The sequence below is a fragment of the Penicillium arizonense genome (assembly GCF_001773325.1).
Source record: "Penicillium arizonense strain CBS 141311 chromosome Unknown PENARI_contig090, whole genome shotgun sequence".
NCBI classification, from domain to species: Eukaryota; Fungi; Ascomycota; class Eurotiomycetes; order Eurotiales; family Aspergillaceae; genus Penicillium; species Penicillium arizonense.
Genome location: NW_019173367.1, coordinates 6,771 through 19,945, shown reverse-complemented (window position 1 = coordinate 19,945; position 13,175 = coordinate 6,771). Strand labels below are relative to the sequence as shown.

The 13,175-nt window shown below is 48.9% G+C and overlaps 5 protein-coding genes across 5 annotated transcripts; 4 read left to right on the top strand and 1 right to left on the bottom strand.

Moving 5' to 3' along the window:
- Positions 1–888: 888 nt before the first annotated feature.
- PENARI_c090G01433 (fungal specific transcription factor domain-containing protein) lies at positions 889–2,906 on the top strand (the record flags this gene model as incomplete). The annotated part of the gene is made up of 4 exons (XM_022637761.1): positions 889–1,775; positions 1,835–1,912; positions 1,966–2,212; positions 2,316–2,906. Coding segments are annotated over 4 exons (1,803 nt in total), but the record flags the coding sequence as incomplete, so codon positions are not given.
- Positions 2,907–3,107: 201 nt separating this feature from the next.
- PENARI_c090G00317 (uncharacterized protein) lies at positions 3,108–5,144 on the bottom strand (the record flags this gene model as incomplete). Its single annotated transcript, XM_022637760.1, has 3 exons — positions 3,108–4,161; positions 4,213–5,072; positions 5,121–5,144. The coding sequence occupies 3 exons, from the start codon at positions 5,142–5,144 to the stop codon at positions 3,108–3,110; spliced, it is 1,938 nt and encodes a 645-aa protein (XP_022482380.1).
- Positions 5,145–5,821: 677 nt separating this feature from the next.
- Positions 5,822–7,810, top strand: PENARI_c090G09313 (uncharacterized protein; the record flags this gene model as incomplete). Its single annotated transcript, XM_022637765.1, has 7 exons — positions 5,822–6,313; positions 6,377–6,425; positions 6,482–6,646; positions 6,704–7,101; positions 7,159–7,226; positions 7,275–7,447; positions 7,512–7,810. The coding sequence occupies 7 exons, from the start codon at positions 5,822–5,824 to the stop codon at positions 7,808–7,810; spliced, it is 1,644 nt and encodes a 547-aa protein (XP_022482382.1).
- A 1,320-nt stretch (positions 7,811–9,130) lies between these two features.
- Positions 9,131–9,520, top strand: PENARI_c090G03736 (uncharacterized protein; the record flags this gene model as incomplete). The annotated part of the gene is made up of 1 exon (XM_022637762.1): positions 9,131–9,520. One exon carries the CDS (start codon positions 9,131–9,133, stop codon positions 9,518–9,520), a length of 390 nt encoding a protein of 129 aa, XP_022482384.1.
- Positions 9,521–10,000: 480 nt separating this feature from the next.
- On the top strand, positions 10,001–11,363 carry PENARI_c090G10599 (uncharacterized protein; the record flags this gene model as incomplete). Its single annotated transcript, XM_022637766.1, has 2 exons — positions 10,001–10,668; positions 10,736–11,363. 2 exons carry the CDS (start codon positions 10,001–10,003, stop codon positions 11,361–11,363), a joined length of 1,296 nt encoding a protein of 431 aa, XP_022482383.1.
- Positions 11,364–13,175: the final 1,812 nt, after the last annotated feature.

Sequence of the window (13,175 nt, the reverse complement as noted above, 5' to 3'; positions counted from 1 at the left end):
GCGAGCCGCCCACCCCAAAACACCATAGTAAATGCGATAAATTACAGCTTTATATCTCAACAACCATGGCCTATAGGTATTTTTCATTTTAGCATAATGCTTTTGAGGCGATATCTAGCCTCTTTAGTGAGCTTGAAGAAATTCTATGACTTCGTTATTGAGATATATATATTTGTAGCTCATGGCAGTGTAATTTTCAGTAATTTTTGAAATGATGATAATATGGTTTTTTGATTTCCTTGAAATTGAAACATAGTGCTAATAGGTCTTACCAATAGCCATTGGTAAGAAATGGAATATGACTAAGACGTGGTTGTTGAGATACAAGTGTAGAATATATCGCATTTACTATGGTGTTTTGGGGTGGGCGGCTCGCTTGGGTGGGCGGCTCGCATGTGAAATACGTTAATGCATACCGACATTGGATTTAACGCCATATTCCTCAGGCAACAGGCAACCACATCATCTCTGGCCTGCTATTTCCAATGCTAAGTCAAAGGCCAAATCAGACACACCACGGCGAAGATTGACAGCTACAGCGGCTCTCGACTCAGGTGGATTGCAAAACCTGGAATCCTGCGTTAATTGCTGCACTGGCGTTCAAGTCTCGAACAATGCAGCGCCTCCCCCCAAATAGACGGCGCCACAAAGTGCCGCCAGAGCAGAGGAAGAGAGTCTCAAAAGCGTAGGGCCTCAACTGTCCTCATGCGACGATGTGTCATGCGTTTAACACTGAAAGGCAGATGCAATCCATGCAACGTGCGGCGCATGAAGTGCACTGGCGATAACCCATGCAAGGCATGCCAGTCCGCCGGGCGGAATTGTGTATACCCGTCGGTTTCAGAGGAGAAGGTAACGATCTCACGAGCAACATATCATGACCTACAGGCAAATGAGGCTTTCCTGCGAGCATGCATCAGCATAGTCGTGCCGTCCGCTCAAGAACGCATGGAGCTAATGAGGCGAGTACGCAAAACCCACGCGAGCAGCACACCCCAAGCCTGTAACTCTGAGACGGAGGTGAAGGTCACCCCACAAACGCCATACATGGAAGAATTGGTAGATGGCGGTCGTTTTCTGGCTGATCCGGATGGCCAGAGAAGGTTCATTGGGAATGCCTCTGGCGCTGCGTTTTTGGATCAACTCCGGGAATTCGCAAGTACTGTCCTGCCGCTCGTCTGTGGAAAGAATGGTAGTCTTCGCCATTCGCAGATCCAAGACTCCTTTTCAAATCTACTGGGCAGATATCAGACTCATGACTCTCGACCTTTGCAGTTGCCTGTAGTGGACCCATATTACTTGCCACCGATCGAGGAGACCCAGAGATGCCTGTCCTTGTTGTCCAAGTCCACGGGGGATATGGAAGACGTGAGTATATTCTACTGGGGCCCCTTGACCGATACCATGAGACAGGTCTATTCCAAAGGTACCGCCAATACATACGGTGAATATAGTATTCAATTAGCAACGCTCAATGCTGCTCTTGCCCTTGCCGCACAGCAGTCACCCGCTGGAGCACTGGGTTCGGAGACCGGGGACACTTATTTTGCTCATGCTCGATTTCTACTTGGGTCACCACTGGACTCGGCAACTCGCATGCATATTCCTTGTCTTGCCATGATGGGCTATTATCTTTTGGGTGCGAACAGACGCGATGCAGCCTACTCTTACATCCGGCTAGCTGGGCATATTGCCGTTACATATGGCTATTATCAAAGTTGGATGACGAGCGAAACGGAAAGAAGGGAATTTTGGACAATTTATGCGCTAGACAGGTCCGTATCCAGAGGTGCCCGGACATCAGTTCACCCATTGCTGACTATGTATTGCTTAGATTTCTGAGCTGCCTCCTGGGACGACCAGCGATGATCTCAGATGAGAATATAAGTGTTGACTTCCCTCAAGATGTGCCGTGCGTGACGTTCAATATGGAATGCATTTCTGTTCTTACTTACACGGAAACAGAGGTCTTCCAAGAGCTGCAGGGCTGAAACTGCACGTAAAGCTCGCTCGAATTCTCGGACGTGCCGTTGAGAAGATCTATGGATACGGTGGCCGCGGCTCGAAACACCCTGGCTTAGCCCATATATACCACTTCTTGGATGAGCTGGAAGATTGGCGCTCTCAAATGCACTCCTCTCTTAGTATCGATCGTTGCTTGGGACCAGAACCGCCCCGGGACCTTCTTACGCTGCATATGGCATACAATCAGGTATGTACCTCATGGGAGCTGAGCCGAAGCTTGCCTTTCGTCACGAAGTGATACTCACGTTCTCCTTTTCGACAACAAGGCAAGAATACTTGTCACGCGGCAGGTCACGTTCTCAGCCGTTCGGCAGAACGTGGCGCGGAGTTTCCTAGCCAACTCCGCCAAATTCGAGCCACCGGACCACCATCTGCTCAAAATTTGCACAGAAGCGGCGTCTGAAAACGTGAAATTGACAAACCGGCTCTTCAAAAGTGTGAGCTCGGGGTCCTCAGCGTTTGGGATGATCGATTATCATACCGCGTTCAATGCTGCGATAATCCTCGAACTTGGTTTTCTATGCCGAGACAGCAGTGCTTCGATGTATGATAGGCCGCAGATCGGCCATGTCCTCGACGTTCTTCAGCATGCTGGCTTCAATGGCAATGAATTCGCTCGGGATTGCTCTACTGTGCTATCGGACTTTCGTCACCTGTGTGAAAGGTTGATGCAGGAGATGTCGCGGAGGATACCAGCAAACATCAGCTTTGCGCCGTTGGCATCGAGTGCTCAAACCTCCGGTAACTTGCCCCCTGGTGCTTTTGAAATACCGGCTTCCTCGGTTATGGGCTTTGCACTGGATGAGTGTCTGAGTCCAGGACTGGATCTCGACAGAGTCCTGGAAGAATTCAGCAGCTGGTTGGAGGAAGAGCCTTTTTGACGCCCGTGTTGAACGTGACAACCGAAAAAGGTTTTTTATAGCACGAAGCCCCGGCCTTTCCATTTCTGAGCCAAATATCTGCTGTGTCTTCAACGAAGGGCGCAGTTACCAGCAGCACACATCAATAGAGTCACAATTACATGCGGATTCGACGTGTTGATTGAATTCTGCAGGTCTAACAACCTGAAAAATCGAAAACTCCTAGACATTTTTATCTCTTATTTGAGGCAATACCTCACCAGCACGATCTTGAAGAAGCGCCGACCCGATCATGCACCCCGGCCAACTAAACCAAGCTTTGCTTGTACATTGTCCTGTATATCCATCCACAGCTTCGGGAAACAGCCCGTCATAAAAGCTTGTTTCTTTAATCCTCCACCATGCCATGGCCCGCGCATCCGTATCTCCTTTTATCTCTGCAAACACAAGCTCCTGGTAATAACCCAACGGCCAGGGGCCGCGAGTGTGCACACTACCAAGCCCACCAAAGGGTCCAGTCCCATAAAAGCCGCCATCATTCGCAGGAGACAACGCAAAATGCAAAGTCTGGGTCCAGACGTTCTCCAACTCAGGGGTCTTACAGAACCCCCAGTCTTTGGCAAGCACTGTCGGAATGTCATTTGCATCGTGGTAAAAAACGTGTTCCTGCGATCCGTCGGTGAGGTAAGCGAACATGGGCGTTTGGGTCTTTGGGTTGGTGGCCACGAAATGCTTAATCGTGGCCTCGTGGGTCCTGTTGGCGAGGTTGTCGAGTCGTGATGCTTGAAGACTATCGGTGTCGCCTAGATCTTTCAAAAGCCCTGCGAGACGGCGGAAAACGTACCACACAAGGACGTGGCTGGAGAAATGGAAGGGGAATAACACGGGGTCGTCGCCCGGTGTTTCATCCGTGGGATATAATCCGCACTGCGAGTCTCTCTTTTCACAAAGGATAGCAACAATATCTGGAATCGTCGATTCATGGAGTATGTCTCTGGCGAATTCTTTCAGGTCCGGGATAAATCCCAACGCATCGCACAGTTCAATGAGAGGATAGCATTGCTGGTCCAGCTGGAAGATCGGACCATCTTTGGGAACTCCAGTTGCCAAGTATGACCGGTGCCAAAGGCGCTGTGGGCGCTCGGCATCACGGAAGACCCAGTTTAGGTGTCCTTTAACCACTGTGCGGATCTTGTCTTGGTATAACCTGGCAGTGGAAGGATCGGCGATACGTCCTATATGGCGAAAGACCTCCATCAAGAACCGTACCTGCCAGCTGCTTCTCATTAGTCGAGATCAACAACATTATGGGGGATTTGGAGCGTACTAGTTATCCCTGTTCCATCCTAGGGGCAAGGCAACATGGTCCGTTATGACACAGGTGCTGGACTCAGATATTGGAATCGTGCAGTTACCCAGCAAGTACTGCAGATTGCCATGGATGATGTTCAAAGCTACCGGATCTTGCAGAGTCCACGTGGAGTTTTGGAGATCATGATCACCGGGACGATTTCTAGACGAAGGAACTTGAGATCGGAGCCGTAATGACAGTGTCAATGTGACTGGGACACCCGGTATGAGATTTACACGAGCTGTTGCCTTACACTGAACGGGTTCATCGCGCAACGTCTGCCAGTCATCGTAAAATGTCATCCCCTCGAAGTCTGCCAAGTCGGCGCTAAAGATGCCCTCGGCCCTTGCCTCAAGATTGGGGTTGTGCAGAGTAAAGCTGCTCCCATCCTTTGCCACTTGGAACAGATTCAAAGACTCTGGGAGAGGAATCGGTCCGCCCTCGGTCAATTGACCGTACGAAGCACGGTTCAGACTCATCCCTAAATCCAGTTGAACTGGAGTAGAGACGGTTGAGGACTTCAGCGTTGTTAAGACTGTCGTTTGCTTGACCGTACGATCAGCTTCAACCGAGACGGTTCTCTGAACTTGGACGCCATCCTGTGTGTGATAGCTCAAAATCATCCTATCAGGGTGCCTGGTAGTTACTGTTGCGTCGGCAGCCTCTCCCTGAATTTGCAGCCCGAAGCCCGGCTTGCTTCGCTCGACATAGTTCAAGAGCTGGGTGCGATACGAGCGCACATACGCTGCATCATAAAAGCGACTTCCATCGAACTGTTTGAATGGTGAAAGCAGCACCACTCCGTGCTTTGGATGATAGACTCCCAGTTGCAAGAACTACAATCTTGTTAGACCGGCCTGGTATCCGTCGCTGGGGAGATTTACCGTTCCGAATTGATCGAACGACATCATGGTGCCATCGCAACCCCAGTCAATCGTTTTGAGCCTTCTCGCAGGCCTGTTCAAATCGTCAAATTCGATTAAGCCCATCTTTTCGTATCGTTTTAATATCTTATGAGCCGACTGTGACCGTATACCGCACCTTTTGAAGTGATGGTTCACGTACTTGCACCAATGACAAACATACAGCGAGAGCGAGATGGGATATATACCTCAGTCGGGTTCTTTGAGCGTGTGTCCCACCTACGGAGGTCACCGTGCCGAAGTCCAACTCGCGTCTTTTGATACCAGTTTGCATCTGGTTGATATCACATGCTGCACGGGTACTGTACCCTGTCCTCCAAGCGCGTGGGGAGCAAACCTTACTAAATGGTTAGCGTGCGCTGATTAAGCTTTTGATGCCAGGGTACCGTACCCGGTGGAAAAGCCCAGTGGGTAACGTTACCCTCGCGGAAGGCAAAATCTGGGGGAATTCTGTCCGAGCCGCTGTTAATGCCTGGTTTTCATCTCCAAGAACACGACACGAAATGCGGGGTCTCCACATCGGACCCGAAAGATTATGCTCCCGGAACAGCTAGGTTGCAGGGAAGACAAGGTATATGATGAGGTCCTCATCCTGATATCTCCAGTCCCCTCCTACACATCTCCCACTTCAAATGACAGTGCTTTCCTGCTGCAGAGCAACAATGGATCATTACATCGAGCAAAAATCAACTGCTGTCATCCATGAGGATGTCAGGTCAAAGACAGATGTGGAACGACCAGTGGTCAGGGAAAACCTCCCCGACGGATACTATCCGCAGACGGACGAGGAGAGACGCATGAGCCGTGCACTGAACCGAAAGTTGGACTTTATTCTGCTTCCATCGCTTTCCCTGCTGTACATGTTCAACGGCCTGGATCGAGGCAATATTGGCAATGCTAAAACTCAAGGTGGGGAGTCCCCATCAAGATTCTTTGTTTTGAGCGCATCCCTTTCCCCCATCTGCCTCGTATTTAATCAGGAGACGAATACTTATAGAATGCTGCTCCCAGGCTTCGCAAAAGACATCGGTGCAACTAGCAATGACGTCAATGATGCAGTATCACTATTCTTTATCACGTTTGTCATATTTCAACCCATTTCTGCAGCCGCTGGAAGGCTTCTCGGCCCCAAGTACTGGATGCCTTTCCTCATGGTTGGTCCATAACCTCATACCTCCTCTTCCTATGAGACTGCGACTAACATTACTTCACTTAAGGCTGGCTGGGGAGCCCTGACTTTGGCCAACGCTTTCATTCATGGTCGAGGTCAGTGGAAACGTTTTTTTGAGGCGCAAAACCGCAGCCCGCTCACCACCCAACAGGCCAGCTAATCGCTATCCGACTCTTGATCGGCGTGTTCGAGGCCGGGTTCTATCCAAGTGTGCTCTTCTATTTGTCTACTTTTTACCCTCGGTTTGATCTAGCGACTCGCATTGGTATCTTCTACGGCCAATACGCTATTGCCGGCGCCTTCTCTGGTGCAATATGTATGTTTTTGAAGCCACGCTTGTCACTTTTGGGACCGCAAAACTGACATGCACAAGCATACGGCGTCTTCAAACTCAAGGGCAACCTCCATAATTGGCAATATTTGTTCATCATCGAGGGCTCGATGACCATTCTTGTCGCCCTCATTGCTCTTCTTGTGCTACCCAAGCAGCCCGGATCCGCTTGGTTTCTCAGTCAAGAGGAGAATAAATTCGCCGCTGAACGGATGCGCATCGACAACGAGAGATATGTCCTGAGCGAGTACGGAGCGACCCATACCGAGGGGTTCTCACAGCGATTGACTATGCGGGATGTCATCGAGACGGCAAAGGATTGGAAACTTTGGACTGTTTTGATTTGCAACATCTGCGCGAGTCTTCCGAGCCAAGCGTTTGGTATCTTTCTTCCCGTCGTCGTGGAGGGAATGGGGTTCAGCTCGAACCAGGCCAATCTGGTTAGTAATACCAATTGCTGTTATCACCTTCACCTGATCATACTGACTGCAATTCAGATGTCTGTACCTCCATTTGTGTGCGGCGCCGTCGGTTTGTATCTTACAACCTTTAGCTCCGATCATTTGTGAGTGCCCAACACTTCGTTTGTCTTCAATTCTGACCGAGACTTCAGCATGGAAAGAGGCTACCATGCCATTGCAGGGCTAGTAACCAGCCTGGTGGGTTTGATCGTCGTCATCACTGTGACTCAAAACATCAGCCGCTATGTGGCTCTGTGTATCCTTCTCGCTGGCAGCTACATCACCCCGTCTTTAACTATGGCATGGCTCAGCGGCAATACTCCAGGTAAGCCCAAAATCTCTGCCCAGTACTGGCGACCCTGTAGTCTGAGTCCTGACCGTATCTCCAGCACCCGGAAAACGTGCCCTGGTAATTGGAGTGAACGGATTCGGCAATTTAGCAGGCGTGATTGGCGCCCAGCTCTTCCGCTCAAAGTATGGCCCGACATACCTCGTTCCGCTCCATGCAACACTCGGCTTCATTGCATTTGCTCTGCTTGGGTATACGGCGTATCGCTTCACACTTCGTGCTGTCAATCACCATCGGGCCCGCAAGACCTCGACATGGTCGGAGCTGGACTTTGAAAATGAGCGTGTTGATGAGACTCGGCTGGGAGACAAGAAGTACACTTTCGTATATAGTCTTTGAGTAAAGTGAAGAGTGTATTCGCTGTTGTATAATCTATGAAAGATCGAAACTGGCAGTGGACACAGGGAAATGACCAATCAAAATTGTGACATTCATGGAGCAAGATTTTACTCAATATGAAACAGATCGATCCCTCAATATTCGTGAACCTAATTTAGCTTCCATTGCATACATGTGCTGTGCAGGGCTATGCAATTCGCTGAGTTTGCCGCTCTTCGCCGAGAGAAGATGGCGTAAACCGGCCATGCTGCTTACATACACATGTACAGTCGGTGCTGTTAGTTACTCGTTGCTAACTAGTCACTGTGAGTAAGTGCGGAACAGGGGCAATCGCCTATTGATGATGATGATGAATTCATTTGCCCGATGTAGCTCGCTCTAATACATGCTGCTATGCGGGAGTGCTGTCAGGCCTGCCCACAGCTTACAGGTGGTCGCCAGCCCACTGAATGACTGTTTCATTGGGATCGCCGGGCGAGCCCCTTGATTGGTCGTCCATGAACTTGCAAGACAAAATGCGGTTACTTAAAAACAATACGCAAAGGAAATCCAAAACGAACATCACCCGGATACAGGCCTGTGGTTTTAATTAAGCATTAGTGAATGGTAGTCGGTGGAACATGGATGTTTTTTTGCATTGGCCGTTAACTATCAATTCTTAGCTGTTAGTCCAGAGCTATACGTCCATGGCGCTTGCTTCGAGTGAGACATGTCGGCTGATCCAGGTCGAGACAGGAAGAAAATCCGCTCAGAGTCGAAATGATACCTTTCAAGGCCCCGGGAAGGCCCGTTTGCACTCCAGAGGCCAGCCAGGCGCCGATGAATTGACAATTAGGGCTCCGAAAGGAATAAATGAATGCGAATATAGGGCATATCCATATTCGCATTCATATTATTCATATCATGCATTTTGCGCGCATTAATAGTTCTTCCGTTCGCCGGTTTTTGTATTACCGAAATACACGTTTCCACTAGTCAACTTGTTTCAGCTGCCATCACGGGCTCGGCCAAGTAGAAGTAGGAAATATCTCCCATGCAAACCATGTTCTAGAAGTGTATACCCTATATCGTAAGGCTCGGTAATGTCTACGTATTTTGCGCGATTACTTTCAGCGGTTTTTTATAGGTACGTGTCTAGTTTTGGTGACCAGAAAGGTTGCTATAGAAAGCCGAGCGAAAATATATATATTTCCACGGCGACTTTCCACTTTGATGGGATTTCACCAGGCTAAAGCACAGCTGAACTTTCCCCATCATTGACTACTTCATTCCCGACCCGCCAGGCTATCAAGTATTGTCGAGTGATACTAAAGGTGTGCCATGCCTCGCTCCCAGGTACTGCTTGGACTACTGACACTGGACAAATACAGAATGACATCCTCACCTAATCCATTTGTGCGAAAGACGCGTGGTCTTCCGCGCCGCGACTACAATGCTCTGAACAATGGCACACTCTCCCTACTCCCTGAGCCATGGGAAGGAAACATCCGTGAAATGGAAAGCCCCTGCTCGCCAACACCATCCGAGTATACAGGAGCCGAAGGGAAGTCCCCACCCGTGCGGTCGTTACGAGTTCCCAGCTCTTCGCCCGCTCCGCTAGATCCCGCGCTATCAGAATTAGCTAGCAGTCAGAGTAGCCCACCGCCTTACAAAAGACGCAAAGTCAAGTCATATTCTAGCTGGACCCTTGAGAATTTCTCACAGAACTAGACAACACCTGGCGTCGAAAGGACGGGCCACCAAAGAAAGATCGGCTCTTAGTCTGTAGGCAATGCAGTTGGTCGTCCAGGGACTCGGCACGCTATGGCTCCACTTCGAATTTGTTGGCTCATCTCTAGACCAAACACCGCATTAGGTCTGGATCAGACATCACGTCATCGTCAAATATCGAAACGACCCTCGACCATTTTTTGAGGCCCACAAGGGAAAGGGGCGGGCCTAGAACAAATGTTGATACAATGGGTCGTTCAGACGAGACAGCCTTTTACGGCGGTGGAGCATCCGACTTTTAGGGCACTTTTTGCAGCGACAAGTGCTACATTGCCCATCAAGACGGCCGACACTCTCTTCAACAGAATCAAGGAGGATTTTGGGAAAAACAGGAATTGTGTGAAACAAAAACTAGCCAGCAGTAGTCGCACACTTGCGTTGTCTCTCGATGTTTGGACTTCAGAAAATCAGATAGCGATCATGGGCATCATGGGTCATTGGATCTCACCCGAGTTTGAGAAACGGGAAGAGCTTCTTGAGTTCACGGACATATGTGGACCGCACTCTGGGGAGAATCTTGCGGAAATCGTGATGAGAATGCTCGAGGAACTAGACGTCGCGCCAAAGCTTCTCACAATCACGGGGGATAATGCTGCCAACAACGGAACCCTTTGCGATAGCCTTCATGCGGAGCTCCTCAAGAAATATGACGATAAAAATGACCAATTTCGCATCAGACCTCTTATGCGGTTCCGTGGACGGCAAAGCTTCATTCCTTGTCTTGCCCATGTGATCAATATAATTTGCAGGGACGTACTGGCTTCCTTGAGGGCCGGCTCAGCTCGGGAGGCAAAGACTATACTGGATGAAATGGCCACGCAAAGCAGCCCAACGTTCACCTCTGCTCACAGCACAAAAGGAGCAATCATGAAGATCCGGCTGCTGATTCAATGGATTGCCCGCCGCCCGCAGCGCCGCCAAAGTTGGAAAGAAGTGTCACCAGGCAAGCAAGTCGGCTACGATGTTGACACCCGATGGAACTCAACCTACATCATGATAGCAGACGCCCTTCGGCTACAGAAGGAACTCGGACAATTTGTTCGGATGCATCCAGAAGTTCACGCAATTCAGCTTACCGATAACGAATGGTCCATTCTTCAACAAGTAGCGAAAGTTCTTAAGCCATTTTGGGATCACACGAACTCGGTGTCAAAGTTCTTGTCCGATGATCATTGAGAGTTTGCCCATCTATTGGGGTCTAGATGACCTGCTTGACGATGTCCAAAAAGCCGAAGGTGATTTTGAAGATGTGGATACCGAGATCCGAGATGCGGTGGAAAGAGGAATCCAAAAGATGAACAAATTTGCAAGGAAGATGGACACTAATCTTCTATACTACGTGGCTTCCGTCCTTGACTCGCGTATTAAATCGTCTTTGATTGGATCGCAGATGAGCGCGCAAGATGCGGGGCTGATCATCTCTCAGGTACGGGAATTCTTAAAGGAGTATCTATACGAGCCGTCTATGTCATGTGTAGTGGACCGCCCGCCGGGTATGTCCGAGACTATGTGGAGGACGTTGCGGAAAGTACAGCCATCACAGCGGACGCTTCTTTCAGACATTGATAGATATCTAGACGCGCCACCAGTGAGTTGGTCCCACCATATGATTGATGATGCAGACGAAGAATGGGTTCTCAAATGGTGGAAGGCGAATGTATTTAGTTTTCCACTCATGGCAAAGGCAGCTCGGGATTACCTGCCAATTCCATCAGCAGAAGTAGGAATTGAACGCGAGTTCAGCAATGCAGAGATGTATTGGGGCTCAGGAAACACTGTCTGAATGCGGAGACTATGCGATGGCTTATGATGCTATTAAAGGGACAGTATCAAAAATAGCTTTCCAGGCTAGTGATATTCAAATTCAAGGGGACTTAGTATCTCAAGAGTGAGAAATTGGGTGTAATGGAGTCCAAGCCCATGAATTATGGTTGTTGTATTGAGATGTAACAACACGAACGGTAATGTATTCTCTCTCGGTATATGAGTAAATATGAATTATTCATATATTCATGAATTTTGCGAATATGAATAAGAGACATATTCATATTCATATTATGCAATTCATATAATTCATATTCGCGATTATTCATGAATATTCATGAATATTCATATTCCTTTCGGAGCCCTACAGGACGGTTGTTGGTTTGGGTGGCTAGATGCAACAGGTTGCTATTCTGGAACTTGATCTTGTATTTCCAGATGCTAGGCTGCAGTCTGAAGTAAGGGTTTGTGCACAATCTAGCGAGGGGGAATATCGCACGCCGTCCAAATGCGCCACAATACCTAGCAAAAGCTCGTTAGAGAGGCTTCTGATATTTGGCTGCGATTGATTTGCTTACCAATATTTTCGGTAACAAAGACAAGTATACAGGCCATGGTTAGACAGCAGGCTGGAATACGCGACAAATACAATGTAGGTAAGGATGAGGGCAGATGCGGGTGAGGTGAGGAAGTTCATTCGAAGAGGCGTGGAGGCCTTTATATAGTCGTCTCAGCTAAATTCTCTGGGGAGCTAGGAGTGTACTCCGTCGCTTCGCTGAGGGATGTAGCAATCACAGCGGCATCGATGCCTTGACAACACAGTTTAGGCCCGGCCAGAGGATTTCTGGGCCCTAGGAACCTCAACTCCTGGGAAGCCCCAAACGGGTCCTAGGAGTATCTCAATGGCTCCCGGGAAATTGGAATATTAGCGTGCGATATTTGTATACCATATACTAGGAGATCAGATCAGCGTGAGAGAAAGTATAGCACGACAGAAGCCACTATAAATATTATGCCAATGGTGGCGACCGTGTTAGTACAGTGCTGCACGAGCGCTACGTCGGTATACATGGCGGCGGCTTAATTGAGAGTGTGACCATGATCATTTTCCCGGAGTTCCATTGTCATCAGGTAGACCTGTGGAACAGTAATGCCTTATTTAGATAAGATCGCCAATAAAGTAAGACAAAATACACTCTACTGTTATGGCGTAGACTCATCATTTATGACGAACTTTTGTGAGGTAATATCCTCGCAAGTGGTACTCTAGTCCACTTGTAGTCGCAGCAGGCATGCGCCTAAACCATTATCCAAAAACAAGCATGATATGAGCACTGATTAGGGGTAGAAAATTCAGGACAGGTCGTAGGAGACAGTCTATGAGGTCCCACAGCCGGATGGCTCTTGGTGGTGTTGTTACAGACATCAACCCACCTTCACGGTGATTTGCTCGAACAGTGATATGCCAGATGTCGTCCGGAGCGCGGTGAGTGTGACAAACACATAGTTGATGCTCAAAGGACAATTGATGTAGGGGAATAGACAACCCAGTGATTTCCTGGTAAGAGCTGCTTGCGTCGCTAGTAGCGATATGTTAGAAGACGACGTCCATGGAAAATGGATACACGTTAGCTTGACTAACCTGCAGCTGCAGTGACATTTAAGGTAGATGGGCATTGCACATATTGCCTGGGCTCAGATATAAACTTGGGTGCTCAGGAATCAAATCTACCGACCATCTGTTCACCGGAGACATCACAACACTTCCGACACCCTATGATGCAGCTGCGTGAATGTCCGATGGGTTCGTTTCCGCTCGCTCGAATACGTC